The following is a 22,135-nucleotide window of genomic DNA, read 5'->3' as shown; positions in this document are numbered from 1 at the left end:
CCTAGTTAGTCTTATGGTATTAAAGAAAAACATAACTTGATGTTTTTCTGTCTGCATACTGTCAGACACCTTGGAATCCCTAAGAGTGCTCATCATTGTGCTAGGTAGGCACTGTGGAAGATAAAGAACAATAGTCAACATTTATAAGGTGTGTACTTGGTATCAGGAACTGTGTTGGTAGCTTTCCATGTTATTACCTCATTTATGCTCACAATAAGTCTATGAAATAGATACTATCCCATTTTATGGATGAGGAAATTGAGATTCAAGAACTTGTCCAAGACCACCCAACTAGTAAGTGATTGAGCTAGGACCAGAACACATGCTCTTTTAAAGGAGTGTCCTTCAAACATTTGCCCAATTTTCTCTTAAAATTTTTGAAAAATTACCCTATTCCTTGTGCATTTTAAAACTGACCTAACAGTTTGAGTCCCCTGGGTGGCTTATCGGTTAATCGTCTGACGTCGGCTCAGGTCACGATCCCATGGCTCGAGAGTTCAAGCCCTGCGTTGGGCTCTGTGCTGACAGCTTTGAGCCTGGAGCCTGCTTTGGATTCTGTGTCTCCCTCTCTCTCCTCCCCTCCCCCGCTTGCACTCTGTCCCTCTCTAAAATAAATAAACATTAAAAAAAAATTAAAATTGACTTAACGGTTATGCGTCTTTTGATTTTTGGCTTAGGTCATGATCTCATGGTCCTGAGGTCGAACCCCATGTTGGGCTCTGTTTTGACAGCACGGATTCTCTCTCTCCACTCCGTGTGTGTGTGTGTGTGTGTGTGTGTGTGCGTGCTCTCAAAATAAATATTAAAGTAAAATTGACTTAAAAGGTTTTCATTATAAATTTTGATTTAAAAAAAAAAGCAATTCACCCAAGGACATTTGAAAATCTAATTGGCTTTTTTAATCAATACGTGAATCAGTCAGCACCACACCTAGCTTGTATGGGGAGCTCCAAAGTTGTGCAAAAGGTAAGGTTTTTATAGGAAGGAGGGAGGAGGTTGGGGCAAGAAGTTATTAGCAAAAGAAAAGATTGTTTCAGGCCAGAACTTCTTTCCTTAGGGGAGAAGAAGGGAGAGTCTTAGGTGGATTACCTCATCTTCCTCTAGGGGAGAGGATTACCTCCTTGGTGCCAACCAGAAAATCCAGATTGATTGGCTTAAAATTTCACTCTTGGAGAGGTTGAAACTGCAATTAAGTCTTGATTTGCTGTCCTGGTGGGCGAGTGACGCCACCTTGGCCTTTCGTTTTCTTAACAGCTTAAATAGTTGTAGAGAGTAATCCTGTGTTGTAAATATTGATATAAAAAATATATTTTTTCACCCAGTAGGATCTAAATATCTACCATTATGCATTTGAAAATGCTTGAACAAGCTCTTCATTAATAGTTGGAAATTTAACATTGTATTTTTTTCCCATTGAACTCTTATGTTCATCTTCTGCAAAATTTTATCATAACATGTATTTTATGCTTGTCTTTTATTGATCATGCTGTAATTTCTCTACAATAAAAACATGTAACTAAACTGAAAGAGATCATATTTTAAAACTTGCTATCAAGCTTTCTTTTGCATTAAGTAAATATTTCCTTATTCCTGTTTTTTAAATATTTATGAGAGGGAGAGAGAGACAGACCGTGCGAGGAGGAGGGCCAGAGAGAGAGAGGGAGACGCAGAATCTGAAGCAGGCTCCTGGCTCTGAGCTGGAGCTCTGAGCTGTCAGCACAGAGCCCAGTGTGGGGCTCGAACTCACAAACTCACGAATCAGAACGATATGACCTGAGCTGAAGTCAGATGCCTAACCGACTGAGCCATCTAGGTGCCCCTCCTTATTCCTTTTAAATTTAATTTAATTCTTTTTAATTCCCATTTTAATTCCTTTAATTTCTTCACTTTCTGTTTTTTGAGTTTTATAGTGGTCTTCTTAGTAGTTCTCTAGGCCTTACCATATTAATCTTATCAGTATTTCCTTCAGGTAATCGTTAGGCTTTAAGTGTTAAGATTTTTCCTCTGGATTGTGTTGTTATAAGTGTGCAGTTGATCAAAACGAATGAATATGTTTGAAAAATTAAACTTAAAAATTTCTCTTGGAAATACCTTTCTTAATGATGTGGCTAGGCGGTTTTCCCCCTCTTCCCTGATTAGCTTATGTATCTACAGATGAATATACTTAACTAGAATTTGATAGGGCTCATTATAAATTTCATTCCAAGTTTTTGAAATAGTTATAAGCTTGACAAATGCTGATGTCATAAAGAAATAGATGAGACTTGAAGGGATTTTGCAGTAGCAACATCGCTTAGTTCTTTGAGTGCCATACCAAAAATATGTATAAGATAGGGAAACAATAGCAAACTTAATGCTGTTCCTGCCTGGAGATTTTTATACCCTGGGCGGTGCACGAAGGAGGAATCAGGAAGGGAAAAGGTAGGCCTTTTTGGCTAAGTCGGGGCAGGGAGATTGTACAAGGGAATACAGGAGAGGCGATCCAACATGGTGCCACCGTTAAGTACTCTTCTCAGGAAGATCGATCGGCTTTAGAACAGAATATATTTGGAATGTGAGCACCTGGATGTGTTTACCTTAAAACAATCCATGCCCAAGTACTCTTCAGAAAGTCTGTAAGATTACACAAACACCAGCATGAAGAAAGCCTTTTAAAGTGGTAACCTCCAATGACAAAACACGAGCCAGTCCAAATCTCAACATTCAGTGTTAGGTTGGTAACAAAGAATTATGACACTGCGGTTACCATGGCACGCAGGAAGTACCACACGTATAAACTGGCATTTAGTGAACGTGTGTTATTTTAATTTAATGTAAAAAGTACATTATCGAGAAATACATTTAATTATTCTGTTACCTATATTTACATCCATCCTGTCTTCCTTCTGTTGTAATCTGGTTTGCCTTACCACGCTATTGAAATTGCTCTCACTGGGATCACCGGTGGCCTAAATATCACAGAATCCGGTGGACATTTAAAAATGTTTGGCCTCTTGTTACCTTTTGTTGCCCAGGACCCCTCTTTTTATAGTGGTCTTTCCGTGATTTTCTGGGAACGTAAGACTTGATTTTCCTTCTACTTCTGTTTGCTTTTTTCTAGTTTGCAGGTGCGTCTTTCATAAACCAATTCTTAGTTCTTAAATGTTGGGGTGCTTATCAGGATTCTGTCGTAGGCCTCTTGTCATCTAACTCTACCTAAGTTTCCAAAGGCTGTCTCTCATCACCCTAGGGCTTCAGCCCAGATGGCTCCCCTGATAATCGAGACCAGAATAGCCAGCTGCCTCTGACGTCTCCACCTAGATGTCTGCTCTTGGGAACTGAACTTCTCCGCTTCCTCTAACCTGCTTCTCCAGGTTTTTTCAATGTAAATAGCACTGTCTAACCAGTTGCCCGGGTCAGGGGTCAGCACCCCGGGAGTCATCCTTCAGTCCTTTTTATTTATTTTTTTATTTTTTTATTTCTCATGATGCCAATTCTACTTCCTAATAAACTACAAAAATCTGTCCACTTCTAACCACCCTCAGTGTCACTGTCCTCGCCAAACCAATTTCCCTGGCTTCTCTTACTCATAACAACCTTTCTGCCTGACTTTTGCTTTCCTCCAATACGTGCTCGGTGTGGTGGCAGAAGTGGTTCGCTGAAAGTTCCAATCTCATCGTGGTCCCCTGCTTAAAATCTTTCAATGGCTTCACTCTGCTCTTGAGATAAATGTCAGACTCCTGAACATGAATTACAAGGCTGTTTGGACTCCCTCTCCCTTATCTGCGTAGCTTTATCTTTGGCTCCTCACCCTAGCACACTGCACTAGAGTCTAGAGTAGCCTTTCCTTTTCAAAAAGTCTTGCGTCTCTGACCTCTGCTTTCTCTGAATCCTGTCACACGCCGTAGTCTGTGTGGACCACTTTGGTTAACTCCTCAGCCTTCTCTGGTCTCACTTTGCAATAGTACTGCCTCTGGTGCCAGGACGGGTTCTATTATATGCTCAAATACTACGGTGTATTTCCTCTTTCATGTAGCTCATCACATCTTTATTATGTGTGTCTTCCATGGTAAGCTATTTAGTAAATTTCGTGACGATGGGGAGTCTTTCTCTTGGACTCTGCTTTCTTTTTCTTTTCATTTTTTTAAAAATAGTTTTTAAATTTTATTTTTGAGCGAGCGAGCACGAGCAGGGGAGGGGCAGAGAGAGAGAGGGAGACACAGAATCGGAAGCAGGCTCCGGGCTCTGAGCTGTCAGCACAGAGCCCGACGTGGGGCTCGAACTCATGAGCCGTGAGATCATGACCTCAGCCGCAGTTGGATGCTTAATCGACTGAACTACCCAGGTGCCCCCTCGACTCTGCTTTCTTAATCCCTAGTGTCTGACACCTATATGAGCATATTCAGCATCTTTGAGTAAATCACCAATTTTGAATTCTTGTCCCTGTGATTTCAAAATGTACATGTTTTTTCTCTTTAGTGTCTCAATGAGATCCTGGAGTCGGCAGATGCGCCTTTAGAAGTCACTGAAGGATTCATACAGTCAATTTCTCTGTCAGTTCCATGGGGCTCCTTGCTACAGGATAATTGTGCACTGGAAGTGAAAGGGCTAGAAATGGTCTTCCGGCCTAGACCTCGCCTAGGTACGTGTGCTGTGTTTGTTTGATTTGTTTCTATTTGTATTCCTCAGAGATTGGGAAAGTAACCTAATTGTATTAAATTCAGTATTTAATTTATTACTTAGCATTGTATTTGTGAGCTTTTCAGTAGATAAAAATATTAGGACTTGGGTGTGTGTGTGTGATTTTACCTTTAGGATTACTTCTCGCCCTGTTTACCTGCAGGAACTTTGGTATAATGATGATTTGGTTTAATTATTTGTTACTGATTATCTAAAGTGACTCGTGTTTTAAAGATTCGGAGTATTGTGCCAGAAAGAAAGGAATTGCTCAAAGATCGATGGAGAAATGTTAAAAGGACACAGGATTGGGCTTTAGGGGCTCTCATTGGCCAAATCTGGGAATACTTGAGTAAACAAAGAATAATGGCAATAATGGATTATAGCACACTAAATTAAAACAAAATTTCTCTTTAAGTTTATATTGTTATAAATAAGTAATCAGTATGTAAGAGAGGCAGGAAGAAGGGAAAGCTCTTTATTGCAGTAGGATACCTAGTTCATAGAGTAGAAAAAGATGATAGACCATAACCATGTTTTTGGCCACCATGGCAAAAAAAAAACCCAAAAAACAAAAAACAAACAAAAAAAAGCACTTGATACAGGTGATAATCATCAATGAATTCTAACATCGTTTGGTGAAAGTTGTTGGGGGGCTTTATATTTAGATGGTATCAGCATACCTCCCATCGATTACATATTATTTACAAAGAGAAAAATGTTTCTTTCACAATGAAAGAAATTGACAGTCATCACAACAACCTAGTGATCAAACTTAATCTTCTTGATAGTGGATCAAACCGACATCATGTGTGTCCTGATGTGATGGCTGAGGAGGACACATCATATATGTACCGTTCCTGTTAAAAGTGCTTAATCTGAATCAGATTATAAGGAAGAAGGCAGACAAATCCAAAATAAGGGAAATTCTACAGACTCACTGGTTGGTAGTCTTTTGAAGTATCCGTATCACGAAAGACAAGAAAGGTGGAGGAATTGTTCCAGATTAAAAAGACTAAGACACAAATAACTGCAATAGTTAATCCTGTGTTTTTGCTTTTGCTAAGAAGGATGTTACTGAGACAGCTAGGGAAGTTTGGGTGTGGCCTGTAAGGAAGATAATGTTTTGCCAGGGTTATGTTTCTTGGGAGTGTTACCCTTCCTGAGCTTTTGCTGGGGAATGTTCATTGTATTCTTAGGAGTTGTATGCTCAAGTATTTAGGAGTGAGTGTTAGGATGCCTGAGGTTTACCTTCAGATAGTTCAGCAAAAGGATGAGAGTTTGTGTGTATTTGTGTGCGTGTGACACAGTCATGATGAGTCTAAGTGAAGGCTGTGTGGGTGTTCATGGTACCATTCTTTCACCTCTTTCTTAGGATTGAAAATTTTCAAAAGAAAACTTGGGGAGGGAAAAGCTCTAAAGTGGTAGTAAGTCATTATTTACAAGTACGTGTGTGTGGTATAGCTTTAATTACATGCGTGATGTTTTCCGACGTATCCAACGTGTATAGTGCTTCTTAGATGCCACATACTGTTCTAAATGCTGTACAAATATTATTTTATAATAGCTCTTTGAAATAGATATTTTTTATTATCTCCATTTTACAGAACAGGGAATCGAAGCAGAGGTAGATTCCGGACTTGTCCAAGGTCACGGCTAGTTAAGTGGGAAGATGGGATCTGAACCCGGGCAACCTAGTTGTGGAGTCCCTGTTCCGAACCGCCGTGTGATGTTGTATCTTAAGATTTTCTACTTCGGAGTGTGTGTGTAGCGTATGTGTATTTTCGAAACCAACAGAGTCGTGACGTGAATCGTCTTAAATTCTGCATTTGAATTCTTTCAGTGGCAAGTGATGTCTACCAAGATATACCTGGCGAATTATAAGCCCAAGTGCTGTCTGGAACACCAAAGTTTAAAGTGTACTTCCTGGAATAGTGGCACCTGTAGTTTGAAAAGTGGTAGTCTGTGCGTGGAAGTCCTCCTTGATAATGGCATTTAATTAACAATAATATTTTTTTAACCGTGATGACTGGGTATAATAATACTTCCTCTGTGGAAAGTCAGATATTCTCCCTTACTTTAAACATATTCCATGAGAAGGGCTTTTAACTTCCATTTTTGGAAGGCAAGAATTCTAGTGATCTCTGTCACTTTGTTTTGGATAACGTGAGAGAGAGCGGCGCAGCTCTCTGATGAGGGGAGATCTAGAAAGGGTTTTTCCCAGTTCGTGCATCCCTCCGGGGATGCTTCTCTGTCTTGTCTACATTTCTGCTCCCCCCCCTTCCAAAGCTTCGGCCCGGTACCAGCCCTGCCAGAGTTCCTGTTACCTTCTGTCAGTGAGAAGAATTAACCTCCCGCTTCGGCTGTGTTCTCTGTTGACCCTGCATAGTTGCTTACTAATTCATCCTAACTGCAGCATGTTTCCTCTATTGTAGGCTCTGGGAGGGCAGGATTAATATCTTTTGGATCCCTTACAGCAGCGTCGGCTAACTGGCCGCTAGGCCAAGTTTGCTCTGTCTTTTTTTTGTAAATCGGTGTAGGGACACTACCATATACTCATTCGTTCGTTCTCTCTGCTGCCTTTGCGCCAGAGCGACAGAGTTGAGTCATCACGGCAGAGACTGAAGGACCCACAGAACCTGAAACCTGTGCCGTCTGACCCTTGCCAAAGAAGTTTGCTGACCTCTATTCTGTACACTTGTAAACAGTACCGTGCACGCATTACATATTTGCTGAACGAATTCGCGAATTAGCATTTGGCAGATGCGTATCATTTAATGAGAACACAGGTCTCTGGACATGTGTCCTGTGATCTTTTATTTTTTCTTCTCAGTTATCATAAGGTGGTGGTTGAATCTCTTGCAAGAGTGATTTCTAGAGTATTCTTTTTTTTTTTTTAATTTTTTTTTTAATGTTTTTTTAAAATTTATTTTTGACAGAGAGAGAGAGAGACAGAGCATGAGCAGGGGAGGGTCAGAGAGAGAGGGAGACACAGAATCCGAAGCAGCCTCCGGGCTCCGAGCCGTCGGCACCGAGCCCGACAGGAGGCTCGAACTCACAAACTGTGAGTTCGTGACCTGAGCCGAAGTCGGACGCTCCACCGACGGAGCCACCCAGGCGCCCCTTATTTGTTATTTAAAAAAATTTTTTAATATTTATTTACTTTTGAGAGACAGAGAGAGAGACAGAGCTTGAGCAGGGGAGGGGCAGAGAGAGAGGGAGACACAGAATCCGAAGCCGGCTCCGGGCTCCGAGCCGTCGGCACAGAGCCCGACGCGGGGCTCGAACTCACGGACCGCGAGATCGTGACCTGAGCCGAAGTCGGACGCTCCACCGACGGAGCCACCCAGGCGCCCCGATTTCTAGAGTATTCTATGCCGAGGGAACATCACGATGCTAAATATCTCTTGGAGGATTAAGAATTCACTTATTTCAAATGTGGCATTTTATGAAATGGCTTTGTTGGAACTATGAGAACTTATTTAGAATTCATCTATATTTTCTGCAGCAACTGGTTCTGAGCCTATGTATTGGTCAAGTTTCATGACCAGCAGTATGCAGCTGGCAAAAGAATGTCTTAGCCAGAAATTAACGGATGAACAAGGAGAAGGATCCCAGCCTTTTGAAGGACTTGAAAAGTTTGCCGAAACCATTGAAACAGGTTTGGCATTATTGAGTATTTTCAAAAATTTTAGATTTTTGTTTTGTTTTTAGTATATCGGTACCTTTTATTTAGTAAGTCTCACATAAGGTAAATCCGTTGGAGTGATTTGTTTTTAAACAGAATTACTGTTCTCACTTCAAAACTTTAGAATTGAGGTTATTTTAAATATCGTATCTGATTTAATTTCATGTCCTTTGTGTCCTAGTTTCTCCTGTTTATTTTATTGTGCTTGTGTAAGGGATTTTAATTCAGCGGAGAGCGTTAGCTCTACCCAAGTGTCTGTTGAGATATGACACAGTAGGTGCTCAGTAAGACAAAATATTTATTACCAAACTTAAGGTTTGGGGATTTTTAAGGAAAGAAATACAACTTTTTTATTTTGTATTCCTTTCATTAGAAGTTTTTATTGAGTATACATATGGTCTCATGTTGATGGTGACCTGTTTCCTCTAGTGCTAAGAAGAGTAAAAGTCACTTTTATAGACACTGTCTTGAGAATCGAACACGTGCCAGAAAATTCCAAAACTGGAACTGCACTTGAAATTCGAATAGAAAGGTAAGACTTCTTATCTCTGAGAATAAATGACCCTATTCTTTTCTTTTATAAATGGTAAGATCTAAGTCTCTCATTAGATTTTATGATGCTTTTAGAGATTAGAGGTGATGCTGTTAATACATTGTATGATTTCACAGTAAAGCACTGCTGTCCAAGATACGTTCTGATCCCATTATTGAAAACTTAAAATGCCAGTTGGGGTATAATTTGTCTATAATACTGAATTCAAAGCAAATGGTTCTGTTTTTAGTTAGTATCAAATAAAAATCATGAATAGTTGAGCGCTGCTGAATTTAAGGCACTCCTGTTGGAGTTTTTCATGTGAGCGATGTGTTGTTTTGGCATGTCTCATTGGTATGAGGGGCTTTTTTGCTTTCCTTTGCTTGGTCTAAGTGCTGCTTTGCATGAAAAAGCTGCTGCTGTTTTCTTTGAGGATTCTGTGAGAGTATCTTAAAGTCAATATGCGTGATAGTGATTTCCTTAAAAATATAGAAACCAGCACTTAGTTTTGTGTTTTTGCCCGCTTGGAACCTTCTAAACAGCTCTGAAACAGAGATGATTCATGTACACACTTTTGAGTGTCGATTTGAGGTTGTCACTGTTCGCGTGTGTTTTGATGTGCTACGAATGCCTGCAGAAACACACAGGATGAAATATGTACACCGAGCACCAAAGACACTTAGTGCTCAGTATACGGCCCTGTCGTATACAGATCTGCTGGGGGGTTTGCCAGATTTTGAGCAGATACGGTTTCTGTCTTTCGCAAAACATCGTATGTATTAGTGAAACGGTTATTATTTTTTTTAATATTCATTTATTTTTGAGAGAGAGCGAGCTTGAGCAGGGGAAAGGCAGAGAGAGAGGCACAGAGAGAGAATCCCAAGCAGGCTCCACGCTGTCAGCGTAGAGCCTGACGTGGGACTCGATCTCGCCACTGTGAGTCCATGACCTGAGCCGTTAATCAGGAGTTGGACGCTTCACCCAGCGAGCCACCCAGGTGTCCCGTGAAAGTTCTTGTCAACAGAATTTTGAAATTAGGTTGCATTTCCCTGAAATGGTACGTTAAAAAGCTACTGAAATCTCACGCACGTAGAACTACTTTCTGTATTTCGTTTAAACTGAACTCCTGGAATGAACAGTCGGAAGGGTTCAAGAAATGCCATTCATGTCAGACACGTGACTTGGAGCCAAGACAGGTTTGTGAGGGAGCACAGGGATTGTTTTCCTGGAGGCGAACTTTAGGCAGTTATTAATCCCGTCTCCCCCGCCCGCCCCCCGCCAGCTTAGGACCCCCTAATATTACCCTTCCTGTGGCTGAGGTCTCTTGGTGAAAACGTTTTCCCGTAGTAAAGCACCGTAATGCTGACCACGTTACCTTTTCTCATTTTCTCAGTTGTGCTAACACTTGAGCAATCCTTTAAGTGAAAAGGCTGTGTGTGTTTCTTAGGCTTGCAAGTAGGTGTTCTCCGGAGCGTTGTGCAAATGCTCTTGTTTTGAACGTGCAGGACCATGTACTGTGACGAAGCTGCTGACGAGTCTGCAGGAATGAACGTGCATCAGCCCACAGCGTTTGCGCACAAGTTGCTGCAGCTCTCCGGAGTGGCCCTCTTCTGGGATGAGTTTTCTGCGTCAGCAAAATCCTCCCCAGTGTGTTCAACTGCACCAGTGGTAAGAAAAACCAAACAAAAAACCAAACGCTAAATCCTAGATTTGTAAAAAGGTTTAAATGGGGGCTGTTAGGTTTTGCTGGGGTATACAGATCCATCTGATCTGGAAGTTAACACAAATATTCAGTGATGCCTACCTTTCGGGGTTTTTAAAATACTCCTATTTACGATTGATGCCTTTCCTACCTGTGAGGTGTATAACATCGGATACTGTGTTTTGGGGGAAAGTGGTATGATGACCGCGAATACCCTTTTAGGATAAAATCCCAAGCAGTGTTCACATTACCTTACATAATGAACAGTGCTGAAAACTTACAGCTTAAAAGGGTTTTATAATTAGGAACGTTTTATTAATCCTTTCTGAGAGTAGAGAGTCCTTTCATAAATCAGTCCTTCCAGAATTTATCTTTTGCATTATTTCAGATTTTCATGATGACAGAATGTCTATTTTTTCTTATTGCTATAATTTGAATAGATACTGTGCTTTTTTTCCATAAAGTCCTTTTCCATGATTTGCCTTTATTACTACTGTTTCATGCTAGCTATAAGATACTGGTTTATTCATGGTCACGTAATAAGTTTTTCATGTCAAATATTTTACTCTTATGCTGACATTTGTATTTTGCATTTCAGTTTATTTACACTAAGGTATTTTAAAGAATTACTTTATTCTTTTTTTTAATTTTATTTTTTGTTTTTTAAAACTTACATCCAAATTAGTTAGCATCTAGTGAAACGATTTCAGGAGTAGATTCCTTAGTGCCCCTTCCCCATTTAGCTCATTCCCCCTCCCACAACCCCTCCAGAAACCCTCAGTTTGCTCTCCATATTTATGAGTCTCTTATGCTTTGTCCCCCTCCCTGTTTTTATATTGTTTTTGTTTCCCCTCCCTTATGTTCATCTCTTTTGTCTCTTAAAGTCTTCATATTAGTGAAGTTGTATGATTTTTGTTTTTCTCTGACTAATTTCACTTAGCATAATACCCTCCAGTTCCATCCACGTAGTTGCAAATGGCAAGATTTCATTCTTTTTGATGGCTGAGTAATACTCCATTGTGTGTGTGTGTGTGTGTGTGTGTATACACACACACATATATACATATACATATATATATATATATATATATATATATATATATATATATATATACACACACACACATATATATACACACCACATCTTCTTTATCCATACATCCATAGGTGGACATTTGGGCTCTTTCCAGACTTTGGCTATTGTCAATAGGGCTGCTATAAACATGGGGGTGCATGTGTCCCTTCGAAGCAGCACACCTGTATCCCTTGGATAAATGCCTAGTAGTGCAATTGCTGGTTCGTTAGGGTGGTTTTAGTTTTAGTTTTTTGAAGAACCTCCATACTGTTTTTCCATACTGTTTTCCAGAGTGGCTGCACCGGCTTGCATTCCCAAGAATTATTTTATTCTTACTGCCTCATTGTAGGAAACTGAGCCAAAGCTGTCACCTAGCTGGAATCCCAAAATTGTCTATGAGCCACACCCACAACTAACTAGAAATTTACCAGAGATGGCACCCTCTGACCCAGTGCAGATTGGAGGGCTGATCGGTAGGTTGGAGTTGAGTCTCACGTTGAAACAGAATGAAGTACTTCCTGGAGCTAAGGTAAGTGTTCGTTTTATTTTCTATAGTAAAACAAACCAAAGTACAAGCATTCTTTAATCTGTGCAGCGTTCTCACCGATTGGTCACTGTGGATTGTCCTGTAACTAGGGTGCCCACTGTCCTGGAGTCAGCGTTCTCACTCTCTGCTGGGGCCTCTGTCCTCCCGTCTTAAGGCTCACGTGAGGAATGCCTTTGCCCTTCTGCTGCTGCTTGGGTTTAGCACTGTCTCCTACACTCGAGCGGTTCAGAAACATTCGTTAGTTCAGAAACTAGCAATTTATTAAGGAATCTGTTATCACAAAAGTAAGTTTAGGAGAAGAGATTTGGAAAGCAAGAAGTTGACTGTAGAAGATGCTTAATTGTATGCATGTAAAAATGCCCACCTTTGTGCGTTTTGAACAGAATGACTGTTTTTATGTTGTGGAATATTTATGAAAAGAGATTGATTCCCCCCCCCCCCCCCCCCCCATGGTAACTCATGGCTTTTGAAGAGCTTGTAAAGACAACACCTGTTTTGTAGGGAGCAGTATTGGGCGGTCTGCTGGGGAATCAGGAAGCTTGTGTTTGTGTAGCTGGTTAAAAACGTATTTGTGGCGTGTTATTTTCAAACTTTGAAAACTAATTTGCTATATAATCTGTGTAAAATGTAGTTTAAATTAAGAAGATGTCAGGATTTAGTCATTTTACTCACTGTGCTAACTAGCTGTAGGTGTTTGAGTACTGTGTGCCAGGCCCTGTGCAACTTCTCGGGGAGATGCAAAGAAGAGTGGAGTACTGTCTTCGCCTTAATACAGCGTATAATGAGAGCTATAGAGATTGCTGGGGGGAGGGGCATGGGAGAGGGAGCAACTGAGTGCACGTGAATGCACGTAGGATTTTCAGAGGATTGAAGGATCTCCAGCAACCCGTCCTTGGGTTGGCACTGCTGGCTAGAGGTGGAGGCAGGGGAAGGGGATTATCAGAACCTCAGCCTTCCTATTTCTGAGGACTCCCTCTCCTTCGTTTAGTGCTCTGTCCTACCCTAGGTGCTAGGACCTCCTTTCTCCAGTTCTTAAAAGCCTCTTCATAAAATAACACAAGAAAGCTGTAGGTGTGTTTAAACCCTCAGGGAATCCCCCGACGTGCTAAAATCCTTGGGAAACTAACACACTCCTGCCTCTGGGAGGGGTAGGGGGGTGCATTTACCGTTTCTCTAAGAAGGGAGAACCATAGTAACTTTTATAGTTCTGTTTTGATTAAATATAGTTTTCAGCATTTATATACTTGATCTTTGAGCAGACCTAGACTTTTGCACACTATGTGTTGATTTGCATAAGTGCCTTTTCGATGTTGCTTTTGGACATCTGTGTATTAGGTGGCAAATAACACCTGGAATCACTGCACGAGGGTATGATTGTCAGCCAGTGTGTGATATTTGGGGATCTTACTCTCCTCGCCTATATGGTAATTGTTTTTGCGGTAGTAACTTGATTTTTTGAGTCCATATTGTTCTTATTTAATGAAAATGAAGACTAAATGGAGAAATAAAAGTTCTAGATATTAGCGTTGAGAAATGTAAATCTCATAAACGATACAGTGTAGACAAAGATGGCATTGGCTAGGGGTCCTCAAAGTGCCCGATCTGTAGTCCCTCTGATGTTCATTAGACCCACGTCTTTCAACTGTGAGCTCAAAATGTTATGAAAGATATTTTATGTTATTCTTTTATTTATTTATTTATTTATTTATTTATTTATTTATTTATTTATTTATTTTAGTTCTCTGAGACTGGTACCCACCCCAAACAGTGTAAGCCTTATGGTTCACATACTCAGTTTTAGCATGTACTTTCAGGAATGTGCTATCTAAGAACACAGAGGACTTGTATGTATTGAATTTATAGAGCTTTCATTTCAGTTACCGTGTCATATTGAGTTTGAAATTATTTGACTTTATTTTTTAATTTTTGTTAAAGTTTGTTTATTCGGAGAGAGAGAAAAAGCACGAGTGGGGAGGGGCAGAGAGAGAGAATCCCATGCTGGTTGGGGCCTAGTGCCCCAGCACTTAAAAAAGCAAAACCAAAAAGTGATAATGATGATTGTTATTATTGGAGAATGTTGTTATATTCTCAGATCATGGACATTTCTCAGAGTTACTATATAATACGATATTTTTTTGTTTTTAGAATCAGAGGAAATTTGTTTTTTCCCCTGGGGAAGGTGCCATTTTCCAAATATAAATGTATTTTATTAATTGAATTCCTTTTGAATTGCAAAATGGCATAAGGATAATGGGAGTGTTAGCATTAGGACTAAGAGGAGGTGAATGAAAAGTAAGGCGGCCATAGCACATTCAACTTTTTAGAATGTGGTGTAGAGAGTGGAGTAATTGTTTTTGTCGGAATATACTCCACGGGAATCCAGATGGGACTGGGTGGGCTCTTATTTCTAGGAGGAAAATTGGACAAAGACTTGGAAAAGAGCAAGGCAGTTCACCCGATCGCCCAACTCCATTGGCATCTCTGCTGTGGCTTATGCTTTCCTACCTAGTGGGGAGTGGGCTTTGTGGAATACTGCGCATCTGGAGAGGCATGCTGCCGATAGGGAAGGGTCCCCAAGTGCTGTGCTAGCAAGTGGGCAAACTTGGGACAGCCAACTTTATTTGCTATTGGTGTGACTCCAGCTTTGAGGATTATGACTCGAGTCTTGAAGTCCTGCTGGGAAGGAAAACTGTACTACTAACTTGATATTCTTTCTTAGTGGCTGTGTCTTAAGGCCTCAAATACCTTAAATACTCTATAGTAAGCTCACAGAGACAAAAAGTGTGACGTTGGACTTGCCAACATGGAATTTCTCGGGAGGATTTTCCCTCTTAGAACAACAGTTTGATGGCTTATAAGTCTTTTTATTTAGATTGTATGAATTCGTGGATGGAATCTTAGGTAAAAGAATTTAAGACTGACTAATCCGTATTGATCTCCGTGCATTAAAGTATACTGGGATTTGGGGTGATGAGGTTTTAAGAGTGTTTATCCTGAGTGGTTTTGTTTTTGTTTTTTGTTTTGAAGTTGGATATTGATGGACAGATAGACTCTATTCACCTATTCCTGTCACCGAGGCAGGTGCACTTGCTTTTGGATATGTTAGCAGCTATTGCCGGACCAGGCAAGTATGGCAATGGGTTACTCTGTTGTTATTTTTAACTTTGAAATTTTTTAGTTAAGATCAAAGATGCTATGATGTCTAGCTAGCTGCTTAAAACTACTGCATAGGTCTCTGATTAATATTAAATAGTGGTAGTTCTGAATTGACTGGCATGAAGTTGCTGTTAGTATTGAACAAGTGGGTTTTGGGAGAGAGATGATTAACTCCAGATTTAATTACTGTTTTGCTTTCCTTTGCTTTCCTTTCTATACTTCCAGAAAATTCTAGCAAAATAGGATTAGGTAATAAAGATAGAAAAAACCGACCTATGCAGCAGGAAGACGAATATCGAATTCAGATGGAATTAAACCGGTATTATTTGAGAAAAGATTCCCTCTCCGTGGGTGTATCTTCAGAGCAAAGCTTTTATGAGACAGAATCTGCTCGGACACCTTCTAGCCGTGGTAAGGAACTAAGACCGTTGACACTAGATTCCTACAATGTCATCAGAGAGCAGAGTAAACAATTTGGCTGTTGTGAAATGGAGTTTAGTAACGAAAGAACAAAAGATCTGTGCTATAAGAAGGTTTCAGTTAGTAAGTTGATCTAACCATGTCATTAATTACAGTGAGGCACTGGCACATGTACCTTTTTTTGATTGTGTAATCTTGTTTCATAAGTCATGATTTATTCTTTTTTTTTTATTCTAAGGATAGTCAATTCACAAAAATGCATACACAAAAGATAAATTGGGGATAATTATTCATTTTGTCAAATTCTTACATACTTGTATAATGATTTACGGCAGATTCCTTTAGGAACCTTTCTCTACTCTTCTATCAATTATGTGTAAATATAATGCCAAGTAAACCTGGCATTTACAGGTGTTTTACAATGTTTAAGCACTAATACCTTAAGAAGAATCACTTTAAATACAGAATGTTGAACTAAATAAATTAAAAACTAAGAAATTAAAGCGTATTCAAGCAATATTGGCCATAACAAACTTCATTCGCCTCAGGGTGAAACAACCTCCAGGAAGAAGAAAGTGAAAGGTAAATAGAATTCTAAATGATATATTCAGGTGTGTTTTTAAAGAAAAAGCTGTATCCATATGAAACCAGATATCGCAAGATCTTCATACTATTTTAAAGTTGGGTTTTAACTCCTAAACTGTCACATGACACCTAAAAATATACCATGTAGTACATGTCATATATTTGGAAAAAAAAACAAAAAACCACAAAACAAGTTCCCCAGTAGGATAGCATAACTTTGTTAACTTGTATTTGGTCGAGTTTTTATTATGCCATTTATATCTTGGATCCAAATAAAGTACCCTACTGGAAGTAATGTAAACTTTAGGGCATCGCCGTATTGCAGATAATCTGAAGGAAGAATACGATATTAATACATGTTAACTTACTATAAAGACATGAATTACACAATTGACAAGGTTTAATTCTCTCTAGAAGAAGAAGTTTTCTTCTCCATGGCCGATATGGACATGTCCCATAGTCTCTCTTCTCTTCCACCCCTTGGAGACCCTCCAAATGTGGACCTTGAGTTGTCGTTAACTAGTACATATACAAATACTCCAGCAGGATCTCCATTAAGTGCTACTGTGGTAAAGTATTATTTAATTGTTACTCTCGGCTTGAAAAGTGGCTTCTAAAATTCTACGCTTTATTCATGTGATTAAAAAAAAAATTCTTTTACAGCTTCAGCCAACGTGGGGAGATTTCCTTGATCGTCATAAAGAACAGCCAGTAAGAGGGTCAGCATTGCCATCCAACCTGGCGCCCCCACCAGCTTTACAGAAAACTTGTACGTAGCATGAGACATTTGTTGATAGTGCCACTAGAATTTTTAAAAATTTAAAAATTAAAACACATTGTTTCTTTCTTGAAAATGCCATTCTGCCGCTGCTTTTCTTTCCCTTCAGAAGATTTTCTTTTGATCTAGGCCATTTAACCAAATTTGGAAAGAAAATGTGAACTTGTAGTCTTTGTGTATTTAAATATTTTTATTAAAAAGTGCGTGTAAGTTTCATATTATTATCGCAGCTTAGGCATCTCACCCACCATCTGACGCTTTTCTTGAAAGAGAACCTCAGGTTTGAAATAGACACGAGGCTTACAGGAAAATTTGAGCAACTTGTGGTTGATCTGTGACTTTTCCAATACAGTTTTATCACTGCAAAAGTTTTGTTTCCGTGTGTGTGTGTGTTTTTTTTTTTTTTTTTTTTAAAGATTTATTTATTTACTTAGAGAGCACGAGCAAGGGTGGAGCAGAGAGAGAGAGGAGAAGAGAGAATCCCAAGCAGGCTCCACTGAGCCTGATGCCAGGCTCAGTCTCACAACCGTGAGATCATAACCTGAGCCAGGATCAAGAGCCAGCTGCTTAACGGACTGAGACACCCAGACTCCCCATTGTTGTTGTTTTTTTTTAAGTTTTATTTATTTAATCTCTGCACAGCGTGAGGCTTGAACTCATAAACCTGAGATTGAGTCCCGTGCTCTACCGACTGAGCCAGCCAGGCATCTCCATATGTGTATCAAGGATCCAGGATATAAAATGCAGAGAGTTAACAGTTTATCTTGTTTAACATCAAATATCATTCAAACTGTCGTGTGATCACCTGTTTTTTAAAACTAACACAAGTAGGGGAGCCTGGGTGGCTCAGTTGGTTAAGCGTCCGACTTCGGCTCAGGTCATGATCTCATGGTTTGTGAGTTCGAGCCCCGCATTCGGGCTCCGTGCTGACAGTTCAGAGACTGGAACCTGCTTTGGATTCTGTGTCTCCTACTGTCTCTGCCCCTCCCCCACTCTCTGTCTCTCAAAAAATAAATAAACATTAAAAAAAATTTTTAAACTAACACGAGTAAATGTTTTATAATTTTGATATAATGGATTATTTTGAAGTATTTTATGTATCTCATTTTAACCCATGTGTTCCAGCTCTCCCATCTAGATCTGTTTCAGTGGATGAATCCAGGCCTGAACTTATTTTTAGACTAGCTGTGGGAACCTTCTCCATCTCTGTGCTTCACATCGATCCTTTGTCTCCACCTGAAACGTCATTGAACCTTAATCCATTGACACCTTTGGCGATAGCTTTTTTTACTTGCATAGAAAAGATTGACCCAGCAAGATTTTCAGCAGATGATTTGAAGTCTTTCCGAGCAGTATTTGCCGAAGCTTGCAAACACGATCACCTTAGGTAACTTCTCTCATATTTATTAATGCTCCTTGGAAAAGAACGGGATGACGTGGGCTTTTGTATCTACCCGTCACCATTTGTTTTTCTGATTCCCATTTTACTTGGAAACGAGGGAATGACTGAGGTTTCTTTCAGTGCTGCAGACATGCTTACCATAGAATCTCTCGTTCAGGTTAGTTGCCACGTGAAACCATTCACATAGAAGATTGACATAATCTGGAGTTTTCTCTGCTCTTGACAAGTTTTTTCGACCACATTGGGCCGGTTAAAATAGTGACACCATTATAATCCTAAAAATAGTTCCTACTGTCAGTGGCTCAGCAGAGACGGCAGTGGTGGTAGGAGTGGAGTGAGGTCATGAGAAGGGATGTGCCCCAGTCGTCTGCCGTGGGGAGGGGGACATTACCCAGGCTCATCTTGAGCCTGGATCCTGCACTTCCCACTTCTGCTTTAAAAAATTAAAGCCGACCAAATAGCCAATGATCTTTTCATGAGTTGAGTCCTACTAGGTGAGGAGATAAGTAGATTTGTAAGTATGATATTCTTAATATGTAAATATTGTTTAACAAAGTGATCTTTCATATTGTAAATGATAGTTTAGGCACATACATTAATATTTTTAGAAAACAGTTTGGCCTTTTATTTTAAGTATTAACAGTTACTACACAGAATAGTTTTTATACATAGCAAAAGAAACTCTATGGTAAGGACCATAGTATTTATAATAAAATTGTAAAAACCTCTCCCCACCCCCATTTCTGACAGGGTTTCAAATATATGGCAGTAGGAAATATAAGAAAAGCAGCAACAGCTGGAAACGAGCTTACACTTGAGATCCACTGACTGAAGTTTTAAAAATACTGCATGAGGCTTTTAGACAATTTTAAGAATCTATTACGTATATTTTACAGATATGAAAGTTTTTGTCCACTGCAGTGTAAATTTTAAAATGTCAAAGAACAAAGGTCAGTGTTGGGAAATAAATATATCCTGGATAATTTCCTATTGACGGAACTGCTTTCTTATGTCAGGGAATGGGAAATTTGAAGCAGTCTTGCTGGCTAATACCCTTAGGAATATTAGTTATCACTAACAACTTGAACCTGTCAGAATAGGTGGATAATTGTGCTTTAACAACGCTTGTGTACTCTTCTTCAACACGTTGGTTAATCTAGAAGTACATGAATACTCTTAAATGCTTCATTTTTTATAATAGATTTATAGGTACTGGCATCAAAGTGTCCTATGAACAAAGACAAAGATCAGCTTCCCGATATTTTAGTACGGATATGTCCATTGGGCAAATGGAACTTTTGGAGTGCCTGTTTCCAACTGATTTTCATTCTGTTCCTCCTCACTACACAGAGGTAAATGCTAGATACTTTTTCTTTAGATTCTTCCTTTTTTTTTTCCTTAAAGTTTGAGACAGAGGGTGAGAGAGCACGAGCAGGGGAGAGGCAGAGAGAGAGGAGGGAGAGCATCTGAAGCAGGCTCCATGCGGACGACTCAGTCTCCCAAACTGTGAGATCGTAACCTGAGCTGAAACCAAGAGTCGGATGCTTCATCGACTGAGCCACCCAGGTGTCCCTGTTGAACATTAAAAATTTTTTTTTTTTCAACGTTTTTTATTTATTTTTGGGACAGAGAGAGACAGAGCATGAACGGGGGAGGGGCAGAGAGAGAGGGAGACGCAGAATCGGAAACAGGCTCCAGGCTCCGAGCCATCAGCCCAGAGCCTGACGTGGGGCTCGAACTCACGGACCGCGAGATCGTGACCTGGCTGAAGTCGGACGCTTAACCGACTGCGCCACCCAGGCGCCCCCCCTGTTGAACATTTTAATGTACGGCAGTCAAGGTCATTGTAAGAGTCTGTTAGACCTTTTAATTTAGAGTTGACTTGTTTTAAAGTGGCAGACAGATTATGAGACTGATGATTTCATTTCACTAACTTTCCAAGTACCATTAATTTCAGAAGATTTCTGCCATTCAACAAATACTGAATGCCTGCAGTGTGCTAAGAAGCACTGTTTAATACCAGCAAAATGTCTTTTGTTCATTTATTAGTAGTCTGATTTTTTTTTTCTAATTGTGAAACCTGTTCTAGAGAAACTTTTCAAAGTTATTCATGATAACATTTATTGTTGTTACTTTGTACGTTATTTTATTTTCAGAGTACTTTCTTGGGCATTAATTTACTTGAATTCTCAGGTACATTTTGTAGATGAGATCCTAAGTATCCCAGGAGTGAACTAACTTGTCTAGGATTCACGCTGCTTGTAAGAGCCCAAAATGAAATGTAAACTCCTCTTTCTTGACTTCAAAAAGCTTAAGCTTTTCCCACTATTATATTAGCACCTCTGTTAATTCATGAAATTAATGATAGCTTAATATCTTACATTTAATTTATCTTTGTCTTTCTTTGTAAGCTTTTAATGTTTCATTCCAAAGAGCGGACTGATTCCCATCTCCCTGTGTGTCTTCAGCTTCATTATAAGCATTCTGAGAATAAAGGACCCCAGGTAAGAGGCCTTTTTATGTGATTACCACCTGTAAATTTTCATTTGATATGTATTTTGTCACAGTCAGAAGGTTTTCACTTCATTTTGTGGTATTAGTGGTTATATTAATGTTTTCCTTTTTTTTTTTTTTTTTAAAGGGTAATCAAGCAAGACTTAGTTCTGTTCCTCAGAAGGCAGAATTACAAATTAAGTTAAGTCCAGTGTTCTGCGAGCTGGATATCAGTATTGTGGACAGATTAAATTCCTTGCTTCAACCGCAGAAACTTACTACAGTGGAAATGATGGCATCTCACATGTATACGTCCTACAATAAACCTATTAGTCTGGTGAGTATTCAGAACATTGCAAATACTAATCGTAAGTATAGCTAGCTAATGGGCTTATTGGGATCATTTCTGGGCTTAAGTATTCTTAATAGTTTAAATAGCACCTATTATTAAAACAGCATCATTCATAATAATGAAAAATGAAGACTTGAACGCCTAGGTGGTAGACTAGCTGAATACGCTTTGCTAATATATGGAGTCAAATACTTTCGTGGCCATTTTGAATGATGGTTATAAAGACGGGCAACATGAAGAAAGCTCATGAAGGAGTAGTACAAGTGGAACGTGTTACTCCACATAAACTTTTGTGACAACTGTGTAAATAAACTTGAGGTATAGAAAAAGAATGGATAGAACTGAACCAGTTGGTAGCATTGATTATGTTAGAGTGTAGCATTAGATTCCCTTTCCTTTTCTGTGTTTGTCCAAATTTTATAAATTTCAGTTACAATATCTGTGCAAAACTCATTCATGCATTTAGCAAACTACTTGGTCTACCTGTAAAAGGTAGCCCATATGATGAAAGACACACTTGTGAAGGTGGGAATTTAATTTATATAGTATTGGGTTATTGGGCATCGCATTAGGTCACCTTTACTTAGATCTGTCTGGTGCTTGGTGTCGTTTCTAAGCAAGTAAGTCAGATTTGCAAGAAATCCGTTAGGAATTTTGGGGCTGGAATTCGGGCGCTATAAGGACCAGGAACAGATACAGACAACTTTGGTTTAAAAAGAAAAGGGAAAAGCTATTTTTCCACTTACTTG

At 39.5% G+C, this 22,135-nt stretch overlaps 1 protein-coding gene across 4 annotated transcripts in view; it reads left to right on the top strand.

The window, feature by feature from the left end:
* ATG2B (autophagy related 2B) overlaps window positions 1-22,135 on the top strand; it is a 75,980-nt gene that overhangs the window by 8,769 nt on the left and 45,076 nt on the right. For 3 of the 4 annotated variants that reach the window (XR_009264766.1, XM_058740226.1, XM_058740224.1), the window contains exons 2-14: window positions 4,459-4,621; window positions 8,165-8,317; window positions 8,774-8,876; window positions 10,382-10,544; window positions 12,003-12,182; window positions 15,228-15,324; window positions 15,582-15,767; window positions 16,776-16,930; window positions 17,025-17,130; window positions 18,265-18,526; window positions 19,743-19,893; window positions 20,953-21,045; window positions 21,183-21,371. Coding sequence is in view for 3 of the 4 variants with exons in the window: in XM_058740226.1 (XP_058596209.1) it covers window positions 4,459-4,621; window positions 8,165-8,317; window positions 8,774-8,876; window positions 10,382-10,544; window positions 12,003-12,182; window positions 15,228-15,324; window positions 15,582-15,767; window positions 16,776-16,930; window positions 17,025-17,130; window positions 18,265-18,526; window positions 19,743-19,893; window positions 20,953-21,045; window positions 21,183-21,371 (2,001 nt within the window). In the remaining variant the exon portion in view is untranslated. The remainder of the gene's footprint in view (window positions 1-4,458; window positions 4,622-8,164; window positions 8,318-8,773; window positions 8,877-10,381; window positions 10,545-12,002; window positions 12,183-15,227; window positions 15,325-15,581; window positions 15,768-16,775; window positions 16,931-17,024; window positions 17,131-18,264; window positions 18,527-19,742; window positions 19,894-20,952; window positions 21,046-21,182; window positions 21,372-22,135) is intronic. The other variant, XM_058740225.1, reaches the window with a different exon arrangement.

The sequence above is a fragment of the Neofelis nebulosa genome, chromosome 7, assembly GCF_028018385.1.
Source record: "Neofelis nebulosa isolate mNeoNeb1 chromosome 7, mNeoNeb1.pri, whole genome shotgun sequence".
In the NCBI taxonomy this organism is placed as follows: Eukaryota; Metazoa; Chordata; class Mammalia; order Carnivora; family Felidae; genus Neofelis; species Neofelis nebulosa.
This window is presented reverse-complemented; position numbering and strand designations above follow the sequence as displayed.